Source organism: Leptodactylus fuscus, chromosome 3, assembly GCF_031893055.1.
Source record: "Leptodactylus fuscus isolate aLepFus1 chromosome 3, aLepFus1.hap2, whole genome shotgun sequence".
Classification (NCBI taxonomy): domain Eukaryota; kingdom Metazoa; phylum Chordata; class Amphibia; order Anura; family Leptodactylidae; genus Leptodactylus; species Leptodactylus fuscus.
Window position 1 is genome coordinate 206,265,867 of NC_134267.1, and position 23,848 is coordinate 206,289,714.

At 42.0% G+C, this 23,848-nt stretch overlaps 1 protein-coding gene across 1 annotated transcript in view; it reads left to right on the forward strand.

Moving 5' to 3' along the window:
* The window catches only part of SNTG2 (syntrophin gamma 2), a 410,686-nt gene that overhangs the window by 378,782 nt on the left and 8,056 nt on the right, over window positions 1–23,848 (forward strand). The window contains exons 15-16 of the mRNA XM_075269112.1: window positions 10,520–10,612; window positions 21,949–22,059. Coding sequence (XP_075125213.1) covers window positions 10,520–10,612; window positions 21,949–22,059 — 204 coding nt within the window. The remainder of the gene's footprint in view (window positions 1–10,519; window positions 10,613–21,948; window positions 22,060–23,848) is intronic.

Below are 23,848 nucleotides of genomic sequence, written 5' to 3' on the forward strand. Positions count from 1 at the left end.
CTTAATGTAGCTACTCTCATACATTAATAACAATAGGTTCGCTATATTGATGGCTTAGAGTGCCACAGATATACTCCAATGCTTTTAACCACTTCCTATCACAGCACGGACTATTCATGTCCAAGTATAGTATACCAATTTCCCCAAGGATAGCCTCCCAGTGTTCCAGCCCTGTCTTTCTGCTTCAAGCAGGACTTGCCTACAAGAACCAGAGCAAATAGACCCGGTCACTCGCCTGTGATCTCTATACTTAACCCTTTCAATACTGATCATGGTGCTCACAAACACCTTGTTTATCGCTTGCCCTCAGCCCCAGTATTGGGCTTGCAGGGTCAGATGGTTTTGTATAAACAGCCTGGAGCCCAACAAAAGCCTCCAGAGCTGTCAAGAAATAATGCATGTTAAAACTTACCTTAGGGATGCCCTGGCAGATGCCTTTGCATTTCATACAGTATGCACAGGCAGCAAAATAATGTCATATAGAATTAAGACATTGCGTTATAGTTTATAAAAGAATGTATAAAAATTAAATGTCTCCTAGTGGGATGAAAAGAATTGTTGCAAATAATTAAATGCAATATACATTAATTAAAAAAAAAATTATGAAGCTGGAGGATTTTTTTTATTTCTTCCTTATTCATTGTTTTTATTGAATTAAAATTTAATGAATAATGAAACATTGTAATAAATACTGGAAATGAAACAAAATAATAAAATAAGAAACAATGCCTTAACGATCGCATTGCTTTTAATTTTATTAATATTAGTTTTATTTTTATATTTTTTTTTCTTTACAAGGTGACTTTCAAAAAACCAAAAAATCCCTTAATGGAACATTATTATTATTATTTCATTTTTTTACAGTGTATTTCCTATGTATCTGCCATAGCAGAGCTATTTACAGAGAAAAATAGCCTTGATAATGCCTTGACAGAATTATTATTTGTGTCAAAGTATCAACTAATGAGTTTGCAAGCTGTCTGTGAGATAAGCAATTCTGCAAGTGTCCCCATTACAACACTTATCCCCATATAGTCACTGCGCTCAGAAGATTTCAGTCTGAAGAGATAGGAAACCATTTTGCTAGCGATGATTGTTATTGTCAATATCTGACTTTAACAAGTCTTGGAACAAGACACAGGATTGTGGCCAAGATAGCTATATGGCCTGGCTACTATACTATTACTCCTTTAAGAGTCTGAATTGAGTTGACTTTAATAGACACAGTTGTTTCAATCGCGTTTACATAAATGAATAGTACAAATGATTATAAGAAACTTTGTGATATATCTTATCATAGAGAAATACTTTCTTCTCTTATCAGGCTGTTCTTCCTCTTCCCCTTGCTGCCTTTCACTGTGAAAATCACTGCTCTGTGTCCAGATGAACTGCAGGTCATATGACACAGATGGCTCATGTCTGTAGAAATCTATGGATGGGGTAAAGCAGAGAGTGCAGTAGATAAGAAGGTGAAAGATAGTCTGAGGGTAATTTTGCTGTCAGATCCTGCATCAAAATCAGCTCCATATTCTGCTTGAAAACAGTTTCCATTCAATTCAATGGGAGTCAAATGATGAGTTTTCCTCTAGTGGATTTATCCTATGGCTATTTTTTCCTCTAGCTGTTTTTTTCAGCCAGCGAAAAAATAAGTGCCATACTCGATCTTCAGACAGATTCCACCTAATATATGAAGTGAATGAGAGGTAGAAAATACACCTTGACAACTATGGATTTTTTTTTTTTATTTTTTTTTTTTCAATTCTCATTTTATTATGATTTTTTACAACATTTTACAAAGAAGAAATGTTCACCACATACATACTCTAATACAATAACAAAAAGGATTGTACACTGTAGTCATAGCGCAATACCTAAAAAGGTAAAGTCTGTAAATAATTTGTGAGGAAATAAAAGACAATAAACATAAAGAAACCGGTAACATAACACCAACCAACGATGGAAAACGTGGGGAAGTATGAAGATGTTTGTGAGCCAATCTTATATCAACTGATCTCAAAAATTGGGTGTAGAGTCAGTAGATGGAGGGGGTAAAAGGGGGGGGAGTGGGGGGGGGTATTAGGAGGGGGGGGGTCATAGGGCAACCATTGACATGAATCAGGTAGAAGAAGACCACCAAGGGGACCAGGTCCACAAGTATTTATCATGAGTTCTCTCCTTCCAACTGATTAGCTCCTCGAACCTAGCTATTTGATATACTTTTTCCTTCCAGGCTTTTACAGTAGGGGGAGAATCTTGTAACCAATGTAGTGGTATAAGGGATTTAGCAGCTTCCAGTAAGTGTGTGGTCAAATTTTTCTTAGAGGGAATGTACTCAAGAGAGGGTTTGGCTAAGAGGACTTCTGCCGGACCGAAGGCGTGTTTGCTGTTCGTGATAACAGAGATTTGTTCCAAGATGTCACACCAATACTTTTGTATAATTTCACATCCCCACCATATGTGCAGCATCGACCCTGGGGCCTTCTTACATCTCCAACACACATCTGACTCTGAGAGCTGTCTGTGAAACAGCCACTGGGGTGTTCTGTACCACCTCGATACAACCTTAAAGTGTGACTCTTGCAACCTCACGCACCTAGAGAAACCGTGGGAATGCGTCAAGATAAATTCAGATTCCTGATCTGTGAATGCAGTTCCAAGTTCCAGTTCCCAGGAGCTCAAGTAAGTGGGCTTGGAAGGGCATTCCTGCTGCAATAAAAACATCTTGCACATCGATATCTTTCTACTGGAGTCTAATTTACTTGTCAGGTTTTTCTCAAAATTAGTGGGTGATCTCGAAAGATTTACCTGCTTCCGAGCGGTATTTACAACATGAACAAAATGAGCATAATCCAAGAAGGTGAGATGTGGTACAGATAGCTTGGCTTGTAATTCCTCCTGAGAGAGCGGAGAGCCATTTTGTATTAGATCTGATACTTTCCAGTTGCGGAGCCTCATCCACCACTGAGGCGTCTGAAACCTGCAAGAGGCGGTGAGGTTTGGGAGTAAACTAGCCGGCGTACAAATGGAGGTACCACCTCCCAGTCTTTCTTTATAGAGACACCAAGTCTCTGCTGGGCCCTTCAAGAGAATATCCACATCTGTCTTCGCGAGATCTCTGCGTTCTGGCAACCATAACCAATATAACATGCGAGGGCCGTGGTTAATACTCTCTAGAGTCCTCAGTGAGGGGCATTTTGACGGATAGGTGTAGGCCATCCATCTGGACAATTGTATCGCTCTGTAGTACAAGTGGATATCCGGCAGACTCAGTCCACCATCTCGCTTGTCTCTAGTCAAGAAAGAGTAAGGCAATCTAGGCTTTCTCCCTTTCCATAGATAAGAAGAGAAAAGTCTGCGTAAACAGGTAAAGAATTCGGGTGGGACATAGACAGGAAGCATTTGGAGAGTATATAATATTTTAGGGACTATGTACGTCTGTAAGAGGTTCCTGCGGCCTATCCAAGAGATCATGGGAAGATCATATTCCCTTAACAGCTTTTTGATATTGGACAAAAGAGGGAGATGGTTATATCTATAAACGTTTCTGGGATCGGCTGGAAGGTGAACTCCTAAATACTTAATAGTATCAGCCTTCCAGGTAAAGGGGGAGGTACTGGCCAATCTGTCAGCTTCTGCTTTGTTCAAAGACACATTTAAGATCTCAGACTTAGAGACATTCATCTTGTAATTCGAGAGCTGTCCATACATGTGAATAATTTTTAGTAATTCAGGTAGGCCTGACTTTGGGTTGGATATACAGAACAATATATCGTCTGCGAAAGCTACAGCTTGGAGCGATACATCCCCAGCACAAAAGCCACGAATCCTATCATTCTGCCTTACAGCTTGCAGTAACACCTCCAGGGTAAGAACGAATAAAGATGGTGATAACGGGCAGCCTTGACAAGTGCTGTTTGAGATGGCAAAATAATCTGACAACACACCATTCGTCCGCAGTCTGGCATGTGGCTGTTCGTACAATGTAAAAATAGCTTTGACAAACTTGGCCGGGAAGCCAAACGACAGGAGAGTAGCTTCCATAAAACTCCAGCTCACCCTGTCGAATGCCTTCTCGGCGTCTACACTAAGCAGTAATAACGGGGTGTTTTCTCTTCTAGCTATGGACATCGCGTGCAAAAGTCTAATAGTATTGTCTTTACCTTCTCTATGCACGACGAAGCCCGATTGTTCGTCGCATAGCACGCCTGGGAGTAGAGATCTCATCCTCATCGCCAGGAGTTTTGACCAGATTTTGAGGTCCAGGTTCAACAAAGATATCGGGCGATAACTGCCACATTCTTGCGAGTCTTTTCCTTCCTTGGCGATGAGGACAACATGTGCCTCCTGCGTTTGCCGTGGCATAGACTGTCCCTGTAGGAGAGAGTTGCAAAATTTAGTGATATAAGGTAGTAATTGCTCTGAGAACTTTCTATAATACAACAATGGAAGGCCATCTGGTCCCGGGGCTTTCCCAATTGGGAATGAATTTATGACTCTAAGGACTTCAGCCGATGAAACCTCTGCAAGTAGCTGAGAATGTTCTGATTCGGGTATCTTAGGAAGTGAGATTGAGCTAAAAAAGTTTGTGAGCGCTTGACTACTATCTGAAGTATGAGAGGCTGTGTCGTTAGAGTCTAAATTGTAAAGATTGTTATAAAATTCGCGAAAGGCCTCCGATATGCGTTCAGCGTCTCTCTCAAGAGCACCCGAGGCAGTTTTTATCGCAGCGATATGAGTTTTTTCTTTCTCTTTTTTAAGCATGGCAGACATAAGGCGTCCGCCTTTGTTGCCGTGTGTATAAATTCTGAGTTTAGAATATAAAAAACTCTTCATAGCTGTCTCATTCAATGCCTTTTTTAACTTCTCCCTTAGAACTAGCAGCTCAGCGTGAACATTCCGCAATGCTTGTTGCTTGTGTATTCTTTCTAAGGCCGATATTTGGGCCAACAAGGAATCAATCTCTTTCTGCCTAGCTTTTTTCTTGGCTGAAGCCTTCGATATAAGCACTCCCCGAATGAAGCATTTATGGGATTCCCAGAGGATTGGGGAACTCACATCAGGAGTATCATTCATTTTAAAAAATTCAGATAATGAATCCGCTACTTGTTTCGTTATGTTTGCATCATCTAACAAAGACTCATTAAGCCTCCACGTCCATTGTCTGGAAGGAAGGTCTGGGAAAGCAATGGTGGTAGTGACAGGGGCGTGGTCAGACACACTAATACAACCTATGGTCGACTTGATTACCCGGGATGCAGAGGATGTGGAGCAAAATACATAATCTAACCTCTGGTGGGAATTATGCGGAGTGGAGAAGAAGGAGTAGTCTCTCACTTTGGGGTTCACCAACCTCCAGGTATCAATCAACTGAGCATCCTGCAAGGCAATGTGAAGTTTCCGCAATGCTTTCTGGGAGATAGCTGACTTACAGGTGGACGTATCCATGAAGGGATCTAAAGCCACATTCATGTCACCACCCAGGATTATTTCACCTTCCGAGAAAGTCGAAAGGTTCTGAATAGCATCACATAACCACTGGATTTGGCTCTTGTTCGGAGCATAAAATGTAGCTAATGTGACCTTACGAGCGTGAAGAAAGCCCTTAAGAAAGAGGTATCTGCCATCTGGGTCTGTGAGTTGGCTTGTAACAATAAAAGGACAGGAGTTCTTAACGGCGATAGCCACTCCTCTAGAATTAGAAACCAAGCTATTAGAATAGAACCACTGGGAATATAGTGATTTAGGGGGTTTCGGAATGCTATTTTGGGAGTAGTGAGTTTCCTGAAGCATCAATATATCAGCTCCAATCTTTTTAGACAGATTCATAACCCAATGTCGCTTATTTGGCGAGTGGAGACCTTTCACATTGAATGAAGTAATTATAAGCTGTGTGGGAGAAGACTCGGTCCTAGCCGGGGGGGACATCTTCTAAAGAACAGTGGAGAAGCTTAATCACAAATAAGACAAATCTGTAATGAGCACGTACCAGACGAAAATCCCCAAGGGACAAAGAAGTCAATGTGTACCCAATAAAAACAAAAAAGGGGGGGGGGGAGGGGGGGGTAAGAAGAGGCTAAAGGTACGGAGGGGCAAGGAGGGTTGGGGGGTCAGGAAGGGAGCTTGCGATTCCAAGGGGTGCCCTAGTTCTACACCTCAAGGGCCAAAAAAGAGGAACCAAGAAAGTGAGACCCAGGACAAACCGAGGGATCAGCGGTATCAATAAACACAAGTCGGTGAACTATGAGGTGGGGGTAGGAGTATATTCCTGATCGGTATCCAGCCCAAAACACCTCGTCTCAGAACAGGCTCGTGGGCAAAAGAGCCATAAATACAACAAATGGCAATATGCAGTACAATACAAAATAGGGTAGAAAAAGAGCAAACCATAGTGATAGTGAAGTAGCTAAGTAATAAAGCTCTAAACCATAGCATAGAAAAGTGCATGACAGTCCGGAACCATGAGTAATATTCTAGGATGTCCTGCAATACACATAACAAACCAGGTAATTATAAGAAAGAAGGCACGTAGTTTGAGAAAATAAACCTGAGACCAGGGAGTCCATATCAAGACGTAACTTGTTTCAATTTTGAAAGTGCTTTTCTCATTCTCGGCGACTTGGCTGTTGATCCATTCCACATGGATAATGGAGGAAGGTCTGGAAGCTGATCAATATCAGCAGTAGGTAACCATGACTGAATAGGTAGTGGGTCGATATCTAGTACATGCCAAAGCGGGTCAAGGTCTTCCGGTGTGTGGACCGTAATGCGTCTGCCCCGGAGCGTGATAGCAAGTCCAAATGGGTACAACCACGCGTATGGTATATTACGCGCTCTAAGAACCTCCAGTAGCGGTCTCAGCATCCTACGTTTGCTCAAAATGGAGGGGGCTACATCCTGATATAGAGAAATCTCTGCACCTTCATAAAGTATCTGGTCTTTCACTCTGGCTGCAGATAATAATGCCGCAGTGTCCACAAATGACAGCAAGCCACATATAATGTCTCTCGGTGGTTCTCCTTGTTTGGGCTTGGCCCTGAGGGCTCTATGAATGCGCTCTATTACAATCCCCTTGGCCCTCTCTTTCCCCAGCAAATTTGTAAAAACATCGTCCGCCATTTTGGGCAAGTCCTCTGCTAAAACAGACTCAGGGAGGCCTTTTATCCTTATATTTTTACGTCTGGAACGGTTTTCCTGATCTTCAACTAATAATAAAGACTTGTCTATCATGTCCTTATGCTTTTGAAATTGGTCTGCAATAATATCAGAGTGCGATCTTACCGCCGAATATGCTTCTTCTAAGGCCTGCACCCGTTGTCCAACAGATTGTATTTCAGTCTTGATCTCAGACACCGCTTTGTCTAGAGCTTTGGTCAAAGCTTTCTGTAAAAAGAGTTTGGACACGCTGACAATCCCACTATCTCCGCCATCTGTATCAGGAGTGCCGTCTTCCTCCGAATCCTCCAGGAACTCACCATCTTGCCTGCAAGCCGGCGCCATCTTGTGAGTACTCGCCGGAGGGGTAAGTGTTTTTTTCCGCAGGAACTTCTGCATGTCGCCTTGTTTGGAGACCCTGGGTGTGCTCGGGCCTTCCAGGGACCGATCCCTGTTAGTTTTGCCCATCTGGGGTTGCTATAAAGAGGCTAGACGAGGTGTAATGCGCCCGAATCGAAGGAGCTCTAGCTCCGAGCGTCCTTCTCCATGCGCGGTCAGGCTCCGCCCCGACAACTATGGATTTTAACATGAAATTTGAAGCGGAATTTGGACAAGCGGAAAAATCAGCTTCAAATTCCTGAAGTTGAATTTTTCAGCTAGAAAAAATTCCCAAGGCTGAATTTTCAGCTAGGAAACCTTGCACAGTGTGAACAACAACTTAGGCTGATACTAGAGCTGAACAGAAACGTTATAACAGGAACTTAAGTCACATCAGTAAGTACAGGAGAATCTGCTTTATAATTGTATTTCTCTCAGAAACAGATCTAGGACCATGCAGGTTGAATAGATAAAAAATACTGACATATACAGGTACTGCTATGTCGGTATTTTTAGCTATTCATCCTGCATGGTCCTGGATCTGATTCTGAGAGAGATACAGTTATAGAGCAGATTCTCCTTTACTTACTGTGTGTAGTATATGGCAGATTGTCTACACTCACGGTTTAGAGAGAACTACAAACTTCAAATCTAGTATGCAGATGGGGAAACTGCATTCCTTGAATTGTAGAATAAAAGAAATAGAATAAGCAGAAGTACTCACAGCATCTTATCCTGACGTCACCTGAAATGACAGATATATTTTAAAGCTATAGGTGGCACTAGTGAGATAGCAAACTTTCCCTTTGAGAAAACTGTTTGCATATAGTTCTATGGGAAACTATGGCATGTGATTATATCAAGATAAGATCTCACCTGCAGCTCTGCTGTATCTGTATTTAAAAATGGATCCCAAGAGGTTTAGCTGTGTCCGAATGCAAAATCTGTAGTAGGGTATCTTATGCACCCTGTGCCTTTTATAATACTGGTATCTTCTTATATAGCAGAGGTTCCTTTGGACTCCTTCAGGTACCAGGATCTAGGTGTTATGTCCGACCTCTGCAACACCTATAGTCTCATTGCATGAAAGAAAAGTTGCATTTCTACTTTTACAAATGTTATAGTTGTCTTCCATTGCTACCAGACTGCCATTTTTAGACTGTGACCTTCAGTGCCAGAATAAACTCACCAAATGTTCTAGTTTTAAAATAATTTTGCGCTTTTGACTTTTTATCGTTCTAAAGATAACATCATGGAGGAAACCGCAGACATAGAATAAAGATCATATGGAAAATATATTAAGGGACATAATACAGTAGAAGAAATATGTGGGTTAATGTAGGTCAGACACTTCAATGGATACATATACATTATTGGACTTCTATCTGAATGACACCATATAATAAACCCGCAAATTGGCCGACCCAGTGACTAATGTCTATCTATAAATTTACCACAATAATATTGAAATTTCCTATAACATGGCTATACACTTTATTCCCCAAAAAGGAAAGTTTTTAGTGCCATCACATTTAGGCTGCTACACATTTTACATTGCTGCAGGACCTTATCAAATTCTCACTGGCATAACAAGGTCACCAAATGTTCCAGTCTTAAAATAATCTTGGGTCACTTGACATTTTGTGGTGCGAAGTCTAGAAAACTGCAGATTTAGGAATAGCTAATGTCAATGGGAAAGGTAAGATACAGTAAGTGTCCATGCGAAATGTAGGTTAATTTTACATGGCAGCTATCACGTTGCTATCAAGCTCTCTATGTATTCCACAAAAGAGAAAAATGTCTCCTCATTCTGCAATGGTTGGTGGAGACATGCACATCCATCTTGGCCCTAGTGGCTAACAATACATAGAGAAACAATGTAGATCAGAGCCATCTATTCCAATTTACAATCCAAAAAATTAACTTCCAACCTAAAAAGATCCGATTGCCACAGCTAACCCTATTCCTACGGGAAGGGGAGAAAGAACTCTAATAGTTACAATACAAGTAGAGCTCTAATAGTACATAACAATGAGAAACATAGATTATATTTAATATAATGAAATGCAACAATATGCATGTTGCCGCTCACGGAAAAAAGAAGTGGGCTGCCCTTTCTTCAGGCGGCGTGGCGGCAGCAACCTCTGGTGTTGGCTCATTCATCTGAGCCGTCTCCGGAGGGGTAAGCCACGACCGCAACAGTCGAGGCAGGTGGATTTTTACCCAAGAGTGACACGGCTCCCCTTGTTCACCCTGTGTGAACTTAGCCTTAAAGAAAATATTTCAATAAAATGTGATATAAATTTATAAATATAATAATAATAATAATAATAATAATAATAATAATAATAATAATAATAATAATAATATACATTTATAACAGTCCAGAGAGTGGTAATAGACAGATCTGGAATCAAACTGCCTACTAAACCATGAAACACTCATGTTGTACTTGTACTTGTAAAGTACCATTAACAAAAACAAAAAACAAATTTTATAATTTTTTTGGAATTTTATTTATTTGGAATTATATTTGTTTTTTACAATTTATTGCAGGTTGAATCAGTTTACAGAATTCCCTGAACGTGAGGGCTTATGGTTCAATAATCATTTTGATCTGTTTATTATCTAGACTGAGACCTGCCTTTTATATTCTTATATGAATTATTATTATTATTATTATTATTATTATATCATCATATTTTTTTTCATAAATTTTCTTTTATATCACTATGCTGTGATTCTGAGCTTTTTTTATTGCACTTCGTATCATTAAATCTAATATTTAATTGTTATTTATTATTGATTACACTTAATTTAGATGATAATTTATTTCAACTTGCATAAGACAGTTTCGGACTTATTACCTTTCATCCGTGCAAGACTTGATACAATGGCCATACTAAAGTAGAAACCGTATATGAAATACATAATTTTGTAATTCACAATGTCTTACATATTTAATAAAAATGTATTCATTATTTTCCAGTCCAAAACATATGTCTGCAACAGCCAAGGGGATGTCGTTTGCTTTACCGTAGACTTTGTATCAGGATTTACCTGCTTTGACAGTAAATCAAAGGTAAGAATAACCAAAGCTTGTAAAAATTCTGATTAAATATTACTTTTCACTTATTAATTCTTCCACTGGGAAATATAGAAATCAGTAACTCTGAGCTTATTAGAGATCAATAATGTAAGTAATGTTACAAAATGGGAATGAAGCCTAATAACAAGTTACATGTATCATTTTAGATTTACAATGCAGTAATGCTCTGTACTTATCAATGATGAAGATTCTTAGTAACCAGTAAGGCATGTTACATAGGGACTTGTACGACAATGAGCACTGAACGGCTGTTTAAAGTAGATGAAGCAAAGTTTATTTGACACTTAATGTGTTAACTATAGAGATGAGCGAGTAGTATTCGATCGAGTAGGTATTCCATAGAATACTACGGTATTCGAAATACTCGTACTCGTTCGAATACTACTCCTATTCGCAGTAAAGATTAGATTCAGAACCAGCATTTATTAGCCGAATGCTATACAGTGTACAGTATTCGGCCAATCAACGCTGGTTCTTCCAGAAGCTCGTCTGTGACGAGGCGGAGTCTAAGATCGGACCAGAATGGAGACTGCTGTGGTCCGATTTTAGACTCTGCCTCCTCACAGGCGAGCCTCCAGCAGAACCAGTGTTGATTGGCCGAATGCTGTACACTGTATAGCAACCCTGGTCAATGCATTCCTATTTTTGGGAGGCTGTTCCTGCATTGAACTAAAAGAGCAAGAGCGGCCTCCCAAAAATGGCCACCAGCCAGCATGCGCAATCGGCTCTACTAGTGCCTCACTGGCAGAGCCAACTGCGCAGGCGTCGGAGGTGACGCAGGAGGAAGATGGCAGAGAAGGGGAGGATCCAGCCGAAGATAGAGGCGTCGCAGGATCATGTTCTTGAGCAGCAGTGGGGACGCCCCCATTGCATTTTTAGTGCTGGGGCCCGCCCCCATCGCTGCCAGAGAACTAATTTACATACCAGTAAAAACCGGTATTTCTAAGGAACGGCGCGGCGGAGATCACATCTAAAGGTAAGAGACGAATAGCCTTTCTAAAGGCTATTCCGACGTCTTATCCACAAAAAAAAAGAGGTTTTAATGGTAGAATCCCTTTAAAGTTTGCTACATCTGTAACGCTGAAGATAGAAAGTAAATGTGCAGTTTTTACTCAGGAGACACCCGCTTGATTCTCAACGTTTTTACTAATTTGTTCCCTGCTAGGTGTGACCTTAGTCTAGTGTGCAAGGCCCCCTCTAGGCTGGGGCCCCACGTTGTGGAAATTCAACTTCTTTTTGTTGTAGATTTTGCTGTATTTATTGAAACAAAGTCAAGACTGGCTACAAAAGGAATGTGAACTATATAGGAAGTTCTTATACTTCTCCCTTCTGCTCAATCAACTCCTGGCTTTGGCTCAAAAAAACTGCCTCAAAATTCGCTGCCAAAAATCTCAGTGTGTACAGCCCCTTACAGCCCCCTGTCTATATGATCATAGTAGTTCAATATTCTCATTATTGCAATTACAAACTCTATTTTCATATATCGCACAGAAGACAACCAGCTTTGCCAACATGATTCAATGAAGCCTCCATAAAGAAGACCCGTCTTTACCATTATTCCTGAATGCATAGCAAAATTCCAAATTACATGTGATCTCAGACAGCCACCTCACTACATGTTTCTCTGCCAAAAATAGATATTTGCCTAGAGACAACAATATGCTACCCTATGGAAGCCTGATATTTTTGGTTTCTTTTCCTCTGTATACAAGGAATAACGCAGCATGAAATATTTCACAAAGAAATGTGAACCAACTAGGCTAGAAAAGAGGTGGAGGGAATTGGTGTGCAAATTGGTCCTAAGCTATAGAAGCTCCATTTACTAGTCTACAAACTAAAGAAATCTCTGTCATATTTGTTGTTCTATTATTTAGTAGTATTTGTAGCACTTGCATTATGATCACTTTTATGTCTTTCCCTTACCATTAAATTTATATGAGGATCCATCCATGAGACACGATGCTAAACTCAGCCTGAAGATACTTGGCTGGACTTCAGGAAAACTACAACCTTAATATCATCGATACGTTCAGGAACACTAGTAGTCTAGTCTTGCCTCACATATAGTATCTTGTCAGCTAGGACTGGTTAGAAGGATATTCCTACCATATTCAGTGCATTTCCTGAAATAATAAGTGAACTTTAAGGACAACCACTAAATACATAATGCAACTTTTTTTTTCCTTTTTTTTCTTTATAGTTCTTAAATATTTGTGTGTCTTACCTATCATCACAAGTAGGTCCGTGACTCTTCCAAGGTCAGGCAGTAGGCTCACATCTTGCCCCCTATGTGATCACTGTAGGGCTGTCATCAGCATCTGGCAAACCCATGCAAACCATTGGGTTCAAGGGGTTCTATTGCTCAGTTGAGAACTGAAAACATAATTTGTATTAGCAAAACAACCCTGCGCCTGCCTAGAGTGTGGCTGCATGTGTTTACAGCTGCTGAAACTAAACTGATCTTTCTCTATCCCGTCCTTTTTTGTTCACTTTTTTCTATTACTATAAGGAGTATTAGTATAAGAACTTACCATGGGCTGGAATTTGATGCAGAAACTCTTATAAAGAAATCCTTTTTGAGCCTTTTTGTCTGAAGCATGCCTCCACACAGACAAGGAAGACTGGTTTACACTAAGGAGACACTATTACACCTTAGAAGCATGCTGCAGGACAAGCTGGACAAGCATGCTCTTACCATCCCCCACGAACTAATAAGGAGACTTAGAAAACGCAGAAAACGCAGAAAACGAGCCGGCATACTGAGACGCGAAGGAAGAAAACGCAAAAAGCATGTGATCCCGTCCATCATTATGGGGAATGTGAGATCAATTGTGAATAAGATGGATGAACTGACAGCACTGACCAGACATCAACAGGAGTTTCGTGAGTGCAGTATGATGCTGTTTACAGAGACTTGGCTTACTGAAATCACTCCGGACATACTTGCCTCCGTGGAGGGCTTCAAACTTCTTCGGGCGGACAGAACACTGGAGAGCGGTAAGCGAATAGGCGGAGGAATTGCAATATTTGTCAATGAGAGATGGTGTAATCCAGGACATATTGTGGTTAAGAAACAATTGTGTGGAAAGGATATTGAACTGCTAGCCGTGGGCATGAGACCTTTTTACCTGCCAAGGGAACTATCACATGTTATTGTACTAGCTGCCTATGTCCCCCCCTCTGCTAAAGCTGACGCTGCCTGTGAAGTCCTCCATGCTGTTGTGAGTGAGCTGCAATCATCTCACCCCCATGCCCTGCTCCTAGTGTCTGGAGACTTCAACCATGTCTCAGCATCCACTCTACCAGGCTTCACACAGTATGTAACCTGCCATACAAGAGACAACAAGACGCTGGACTTGCTCTTTGCCAATGTAAGGGATGCATATAACTCATCTGCCCTACCACCCCTAGGCAGATCAGATCACAACCTGGTACATCTGCGACCCACATACATTCCACTGGTGCGCAGAGAACCGGCGGTTACCCGTACCGTGAAAATTTGGTCAGAGGGAAGTGTCGAGTCTCTAAGGGACTGCTTTGATATAACTTTATGGGAAGTGTTTCAAGACTCATTTCCAGAGGACATTGAGGGACTCACACATTGCATAACGGACTACATTAATTTCTGTGTGGACAGCACGGTACCAACTAGGAAGGTGAGGTGTTTCTCCAATAACAAACCATGGATTAACTCTGAGATTAAAACTCTCCTCAAGCAAAAAAAGAGAATTTTTAGGTCTGGGGACAAAGATGGCCTGGGGGCGGTTCAGAAACAGCTGAGACAATTGATCAGGGAAGGGAAAGCCAACTACAGACGGAAGATGGAGCTACAGATGGGGGAGGGTAGAATCTCTGAGGTGTGGGACAGCCTTAAGGCAATTTCAGGACACAAGGAAAAGACAAGGCACCGAACAGTAGGGGACAGGAAGTGGCTTAACGAGCTTAATCTATTCTTCAACAGATTCGACTCCAAGCAAATGCTCCCTCCACCAGCATGTCAGCTAACCGCCCTCCCCTCACACACCAAGACCCAACCCCCACCGACCTGCGGTCAACTGCAATCTGACTATCTGATCCTGCAGGAGTCTCAGGTGTGTAAGGAAATGAAGAATATTAGAGCGAACAAAGCGGGGGGACCTGATGGTATAAGCGCAAGAGTTCTTAAAATGTGCAGTGACCAGCTGTGTGGTATTATAACGCACATGTACAATATGAGCCTGAAGCTGGGGGTGGTACCTCAACTGTGGAAAACATCTTGCGTGGTACCAGTCCCAAAGAAACCCAACCCGATGGGCTACAATGACTACCGACCTGTAGCACTGACATCACACCTAATGAAGGTCCTAGAGAGACTGGTCCTGACACACCTACGCCCCCTAGTGAGCTCCGCTCTGGACCCCCTCCAGTTTGCCTACCGGCCAGGCATTGGGGTAGATGACGCCATCATCCACCTTCTTCACAGAGCTCTCTCTCACCTGGAGAAACCCGGGAACACTGTGAGAATAATGTTCTTTGATTTCTCCAGTGCGTTCAACACCATTCAGCCAGGGCTACTGAGGGAGAAGCTGAACCTTGGTGGTGTGGACCATCACCTGTCCAACTGGATCCTAGACTACCTGACAAACCGCCCTCAGTATGTGAGAGCCCAGGACTGTGTGTCTGACACTGTGATCTGTAGTACGGGGGCACCTCAAGGTACAGTTCTTGCCCCATTCCTCTTCACACTGTACACTGCTGACTTCAGGCACAACTCATCCAGCTGTTACTTACAGAAGTACTCCGATGACTCTGCTATAGTCGGCCTTATCACTGATGGCGATGATAGGGAATACAGAGACTTAAACCGGGATTTTGTTGAATGGTGCCAGCAGAACCAGCTCAGGATTAATGCTGGGAAGACCAAGGAGATGGTGGTGGACTTTAGTAAACGGAGAGGTGCTCCGACCCCGGTGGAGATCCAAGGAACATGTATTGAGATAGTCAGGACCTATAAGTACCTGGGCGTGCTCCTCAATAATAAACTAGACTGGGCTGATCACCTGGAGGCGCTGCACAGAAAGGGCCACAGCAGACTCTACCTGCTCAGGAGGCTGAGGGCCTTCGGAGTCCAGGGGACACTTCTTAGGGCCTTCTTCAACTCTGTGGTTGCCTCAGCCATCTTTTTCGGTGTGGCCTGCTGGGGAAGCAGTATATCAACCAGGGACAGAAATAGACTTGACAGGCTGATCAGGAGGGCCGGCTCTGTCCTGGGGAGCCCCTTGGACCCAGTACAGGTGGTGGGTGACAGAAGGATACTGTCTGTGGTGACCTCCATGCGGGGGAACAAATCCCACCCCATGTATGGGACCCTGATGGGACTTGGCAGCACTGTAAGCGACCGTCTGCTTCACCCCAAGTGTGAGAAGGAGCGCTATCGCAGGTCCTTCCTTCCAACCGCGACCAGGCTGTATAATCTACATCAGACCAAACGAAGAGCTCTCCACACAGAGAACTAATGATTATGAGGATGACCATGAGGTCTTCCTCTTTCTCTTCTGTTTTTCCTTAGCTGCCATGGACTCCTAGTATATCTTCTCTTCTCAGCTTATCTGTGTCTACGTCTGTAACATATTACTCTGTATTATCCTGTATCTGTATTACTATGCTGCTGTAACACGCTGAAATTTCCCCAAGGTGGGACTATTAAAGGATTATCTTATGTAGTCTTGCTATTTATGACTGTAAGATGCTCCCTATCTTTCTAATCTCTCTCTACAAAATGAACACCTCTTTGTAGCTGGGCTTGTTATTCTGCCTATGAGACTTTTCTTAGTCCTTCTGAGTGGCTGTCCACTATCATGAGGGTTGCTTACAACGTGCTTTGGTAAGCCCACCTGAATTCCTGAAGTCATTTGATCTTCCCTTGTTAAACCTGAAGTCATCCACCCACACCCCATTTCTCTTCTCTGACCTCTTATTTCTCTGTAGCTACTGTCTTCCCCAAGTGATACAGTGTTGGCCAAAAGTATTGGCACCCCTGCAATTCTGTCAGATAATACTCTTGTTCTTCCAGAAAATGATTGCAATCACAAACTCTTTGGCATTAATATCTTCATTTATTTTGCTTGCAATGAAAAAACACAAAAGAGAATGAAAAAAAAGTCAAATCATTGATCATTTTACACAAAACTCCAAAAATGGTCTGGACAAAAGTATTGGCCCCCTCAGCCTAATACTTGGTAGCACAACCTTTAGACAAAATAACTGTGAACAACCGCTTCCGGTAACCATCAATGAGTTTCTTACAAGGCTCTGCTGGAATTTTAGACCATTCTTCTTTGGCAAACTGCTCCAGGTCCCTGAGATGTGAAGGGGGCCTTCTCCAAACTGCCATCAAGAGATCTCTCCACAGGTGTTCTATGGGATTCAGGTCTGGACTCATTGCTGGCCACTTTAGAAGTCTCCAGGGCTATCTCTCAAACCATTTTCTAGTGCTTTTTGAAGTGTGTTTTGGGTCATTGTCCTGCTGGAAGACCCATGACCTCTGAGGGAGACCCAGCTTTCTCACACTGGGCCCTACATTATGCTGCACAATGTGTTGGTAGTCTTCAGACTTCATAATGCCAAGCACATGGTCAAGCAGTCCAGTGCCAGAGGCAGCAAAGCAAACCCAAAACATCAGGGAACCTCCGCCATGTCTGACTGTAGGGACCGTGTTCTTTTCTTTGAAGGCCTCTTTTTTTCCTGTAAAGTCTATGTTGATGCCTTTTATCAAAAAGCTCTACTTTTGTCTCATCTGAGCAGAGAACATTCTTCCAAAACGTTTTTGGCTTTTTCAGGTAAGTTTTGGCAAACTCTAGCCTGGCTTTTTTATGTCTCTGGATAAGAAGTGGGGTCTTCCTGGGTTTCCTACCATACAGTCCCTTTTCATTCAGACGCCGACGGATAGTACAGATTGACACTGCTGTACTCTCGGACTGCAGGGCAGCTTGTACTTGTTTGGATGTTAGTCGAGGTTCTTTATCCACCATCCACACAATCTTGCGTTGAAATCTCTTGTCAATTTTTATTTTCCATCCACATCTAGGGAGGTTAGCCACAGTGCCATGGGCTTTAAACTTCTTGATGACATGGCGCATGGTAGACACAGGAACATTCAGGTCTTTGGAGATGGACTTGTAGCCTTGAGATTGTTCATGCTTCCTCACAATTTTGCTTTTCAAGGCCTCAGACAGTTCTTTGGTCTTCTTTCTTTACTCCATGCTCAATGTGGTACACACAAGGACACAGGACAGAGGTTGAGTCAACTTTAATCCATTTCAACTGGCTGCAAGTGTGATTTAGTTATTGCCACCACCTGTTAGGTGCCTCAGGTAAGTAACAGGTGCTGTTAATTACACAAATTAGAGAGGCATCACATGATTTTTCAAACAGTGACAATACTTTTTTCCACCCCCTTTTTTATGTTTGGTGTGGAATTATATCCAATTTGGCTTTTTGACAATTCTTTTTGTGGTTTTCCATTGAAGACAAATTAAATGAAGATAATAATACCAAAGAGTTTGTGCTTGCAATCATTTTCTGGAAGAAAATGAGTATTATCTGACAGAATTGCAAGGGTGCCAATACTTTTAGCCAACACTGTAAGTTACTTAACTTCTGCCCCTTTAAATTAAATATTTTTTTTTCCATGATTTGTCCCCCCACAACCAAATCCTATATATAACTATATTGACCGAGTTCACATATTCTGATCAATAATTGCAAATAGTCACCGTCAACGTCACCAATGCCTAAAATTATTAATAACATTAATTTACATCCTGCTGTGAAAAAGGTCAAGATAAAAACTTTCCCTTTAAGATCAATCTCTATATAGCAGTGAAACAATAGCTGTAATAGGCATTGATGAATGTATAGCCAAATGTACTGACACTACAATTTATTGCATTCTATTCATTTATTATATTTGGTGTAATTATTAATTTATCGCAGATGATTTCATTCCAAGAACAAAAGCAAAGTAGATTTCTAAGATGGTTAAAAAGCAGTCAAGTGATTCACAAAATGTGCAAATCTCAGAGAAAATCAGCTTATGACTCAAACTATAAGTAACAGGAAAAGATTAGAGACAAAATGCTAAGCCTGAAGAAAAGAGCCGCGGGCTGCAGGGAAATGGAGCCGAATCGCTCCACTATTAAAAGATAAACTAATGTGATACTGGAGGCTAAATAAGTGACATCAAAATACAGATGTGCCATAAATGCAGACACCACCAAATATTGTCAGGAGGAATTTCATCTTAATCATTCCCCCACCTCGTACTGAATAGTGAAGTGAATGGGAAAAATAGAGGAATGAAGTAAATATGTGGGTGGATATAAATCTCTGTCATCTTACTGATAACACTAATCATCTGTCCATCCTCGCTGTTTGTTTTGGCGTGTGCCAAGTCCTGCGCCATGTGTGATCGCTGAGGCCAATCAGTAGTGTCAGTGATCACAGGAAAGGACCTGGTGATACATATGAGTGATGTCACCAGGTCCTTAGCAGCCACCACTGAGTCCGTTGATTGGCCTCACCAGTTACTATGATGCAATAGTCCCAACGGACCCCATGGTGCACGCCTGAGTAGGATTTCTATTTTATGCTACACCTACCCCAGCCTCCTCTGGGATTTGTACAATTCCTGGACAACTCCCTTAATGAACTATTTTTAGCATCGGTCATCAATATGTGATTGGTGGGGGTCTGACAACCGGGACCCCCGCAGACTAGTTCATTGAAGAAACTACATCACTCAGATAAGCACGGCAGCCTCTTCACTTAATACAGACAAAGTGTCATACATTGGGTAGGGTCATACATTGGGTAGGGGCTGCATATTACAGATCAACCTCATTTGCTTGAATAGGATTGAGCTGCTGTTGTACCATCTGAATGATGTACATGATGTCTTCGACACAGGGAAGTGGCCGTAGCCCTTCCCCATGATCATATATCGATGAGCTATCCAGAGGATAGGTGATAAATATGTAGGTCTTGGTAATCCCCATTAATGTGGTTGTCCAATGTCAAGAACCTTGTCCAAATGCTCTACAGCAGGGCTAGGGAACTACAACTCCCAGCGTGCTCCTTTCACTTCCAACGGAGTTCCAAGAACAAAAGAGCAAGTATGCATGCTGGGAATTGAATTTTTACAAAAGCTGGAGAGCCAAGGTTCCCTACTAGAGATGAGCAAACACTGTTCGGAACAGCCTTTCCGAGCAGCACGCTCCCATAGAAATGAATGGAAGCGGCCGGCATGCAGAGGGTTAAGCGACCGGCCGCCGGCAAAGCGTACGTGCCAGGTGCTTACATTCATTTCTATGGGAGCATCGTGCTGTTCGGATCGGCTGGTCCGAACAGTGTTCGCTCATCTCTATTCCCTACCCCTGCTCTAGAACCTTGTCCAAATGTTCTAGGCCATAGAAGAATAGAAGAGAATCCCCTGCTTAGGACCCCTCACAATGCACAGAATGGAAACCCACTCTGTAAAAGTGGCTCCTACTCTGGTAAATTACTCGAGTGGCCAGTCATTGGATTGGTCGGCAAGTAATGTTTCCTCTTCATGGGACATGGATGCCTAGGAGTGGTTTCACTCCCAATACTAACGGGTTATTAGAGAAGATTATCATTAGTGGGATTAGATTAGATTTAGTAAGATCATTGCTTGTCATCCTGGTCTTGTTATTCCCTGTGTCGCCAGAGTTTATGACTTTATTTATTTAGATAGACCCTTGGGGTCTGTGCACCTTAAAGAAATCTACGGCAACTGAAATAAATTTCTGATATTATTTATGGCAGAAAACTGGCATAAATGAGGAGAAATTCCAATACCTTCCATGCCTCCATTGGGCAAAGGGACATGCAAGGCGCAAAACTTGCACTAAAATTTTGTACTAAAAATTTGTGTGCGAGTTTTCTGGTACACAAGCCATGATAACTCAGCCCTGATGTCTTTGAAATATTAAGACAATACCTTAAATAATGTAATCAGCTAGTTATCACAGTCAATCTCCTATATGGGCCAGATCTACAACAGTGGGAGACACTACATATTACTTTGCACCTTTGGGTGGATTCACACCTGCGCCTAGTCTCCGACTTTGTGTACGGTTAAAAAAAATGATTTTGCCGTGGAGAGGCGGAAGATGCTCATGGGCGGACACTTTGCAAACCTACTCAAGTGAATGGGTTTGAAAACTGTTTGCCAATTTCCGTTTCCTGTCCAGTTTCTTGGGCAGAAGACGGAAACCAGCAAAGCGGAGACCGGGCGCAAGTTTAAACTCGTCCTTTCATGTCTGGTTCCATCTCCAGCTTCTTTTTTACACTTTGTATCAGGGCTGGTATGACTATGATAATCCATACACACTGTAAAATGTATTTTTGACAACATCTTCTTTACACTTTGTAAGGATATATTTAGAAAGACGATCATTAATCCAAAAGTCAGTGCTGATGTTTTGAAGTGGATAACCTTAGAGAATCTTTCTAGGATCAACTTCGATCTGTCTTGAGCGAGTAGGTATTCGATCAAATACTATGGTATTCGAAATACTCAAACTCAATCGAATACTACTCACTATTCGAATAGAAAAATTTGATGCAGAACCAGCGTTGATTGGCCGAATGCTATACAGTCGGCCAATCAACGTTGGTTCTTCTCCTACCTTTAGAAGTCTTCGCCGCGCAGCGTCCCCGCGGCGTCTTCCGGCTCTTCATTCACTCTGCCAGGCATCGGACCTGGGAAGAGCCGACTGCGCATGCATGACTTTGACTGTAAGCAGCCATTTTCTTGTAGTGCGGGCATGTGCAGTCGGCTCTGCCCAGGCCCGATGCCTGGCAGAGTGAATTCAGAGCTGGAAGATGCCGCGGGGTCGCTGCACGGAGAAGACTTCTCGTTGCATCCAGCCCAACCATCACTCGTGGACTTGGTAAGTATAATTTGATCGAATGTTGCCTACCCCTGAAACGAGCATTTTTCCCCTATAGAGTATAATAGGATTCGATATTCAATTCGAGTAGTCGAATATTGAGGGGCTACTCGAAACGAATATCGAATATCGAACATTTTACTGTTCGCTCATCTCTAGATATAAGTACTGTATATTAGCTTCCTTTATATTTTCCTTCTATTGTCACTCAGCTTTGGTTTCAAGAAAATCACATAAAAAACTGCAACAAAAAAGAAACAAAAGTGGATTGTAAAGTCATAATCATAGTCCTAAGACATGCACATGTTAATTGTCTCATATTGATGGGAATGTCTTCCATCTTTTCTCTCTTAGAACATAATCTGGAGGTTTAAGTTCTCCCAATTGAAAGGCTCTTCAGATGACGGTAAAACTCGAGTGAAGCTTCTATTTCAAAATTGTGACACAAAACAAATTGAAATGAAGGTAAGTAATACGGCGATGAATTCAGTCGCATAATCAAAGCGGAGAATATGACAGAGATGGTAATAAGGATCAGATGTTGTAAATGTTACAAAATTTATAATTAAAATTTCGGCACAATCAAAATGAAAGCGACATGAGCGCCCGGATTAGACTGGCTGGGAGTAGTACATAAATGTTTAACTTTAATTTAATCATGAATTTTCCATTTGCACTTCAAACTTAAAATGTTTAATAAAATATAGTTCTCTGACTTGTTATATGAAGGGCACGTAATAGCAAGGAGCAAAGTGGCGTGCTTTATTTCACATTGATTCCTGTATAAGGCGATATATGGCCGGGCTTAGCGGAGCACTTCATTTGCATTTTTGTATAATAGAATTAAGGTCTGATTAATTTTACTTTATTTAGAGAAGGCAATGTCATGCCTCAAGAGGGATAATACGCCAAGCGCTACCATTAATTCAATAACATTCTGCATCAACAGGATGGATGGTACTTCAAAGACTGTAGCGCTACGTGAAGAATACACAATAGGTCGCACCTGACACACTACAAATTATTGGAGGACTTTGCGTTACAGGTTGCTTATACGCATGAAAGAGCTATCTGTCAAGTGTTGTGAAAGCAGGATATGGATACGATGAGCATCATCTTAGATCATGATGATGATGATGATGATGATGAAGAAGGATTTGTACATTGGACTTTGGATGCTATTGCCTAGAAGGAAACTGTTCTGAGTTTCAGTGTATGTCACAAATTCAATATCAGTCTCTCTTTCCTGCCCAGCTCATGTAATAGGTTTATCCCAATCCACTCTTAAAAGCAAGAGACAGAGAGTAGTGTGAAACTGCATTTCATAGAGTACACTGGAGATTCTGCACACAGAATCGTATATATTAATAGTTATATTAATATATTGTACAATCTGTCTGAGTGGCCGTCTAAATTCGTATAGGTATTCTGTACTTATTTGAATGAAGTTAGCAAAACCCTGCACAGGAAAACAGGGTTTATGGCTGCTTATGGATCATGGCACCTTCACCTACAGAGGCAGGCTCCATCACTTCTACTAAGAGTACAGTCAAGTTCATCAGAGCTGCTAGTGGGAACAGTTGGGCACATTTATTATGTAGTTGGGACAGAGTGCCAAGGATCCTATAACTGCTTGAAAACTAGAACTTCACTGTGAAAAATGTTTCTAAGGCTAAGGCCCCACTTTGCGGAAACGCAGCTTTTTTTGTTGCAGATTTTGTAACAGTTTTTTGAGCCAAAGCCAAAAATGGATATTAGAGGAGTGGGATACTTTATTAGGTACACCATGCTAGTAATGGGTTGGACCCCCTTTTGCCTTCAGAACTGCCTCAATTGTTCGTGGCATAGATTCAACAAGGTGCTGGAAGCATTCCTCAGAGATTTTGGTCCATATTGACATGATGGCATCACACAGTTGCCGCAGATTTGTCGGTTGCACATCCATGATGCGAATCTCCCGTTCCGCCACATCCCAAAGATGCTCTATTGGATTGAGATCTGGTGACTGTGATGATTCCAGCTTTATGACATGGCGCATTATCCTGCTGAAAGTAGCCATCAGATGTTGGGTACATTGTGGTCATAAAGGGATGGACATGGTCAGCAACAATACTCAGGTAGGCTTTGGCGTTGCAACGATGCTCAATTGGTACCAAGGGGCCCAAAGAGTGCCAAGAAAATATTCCCCACACCATGACACCACCACCACCAGCCTGAACCGTTGATACAAGGCAGGATGGATCCATGCTTTCAT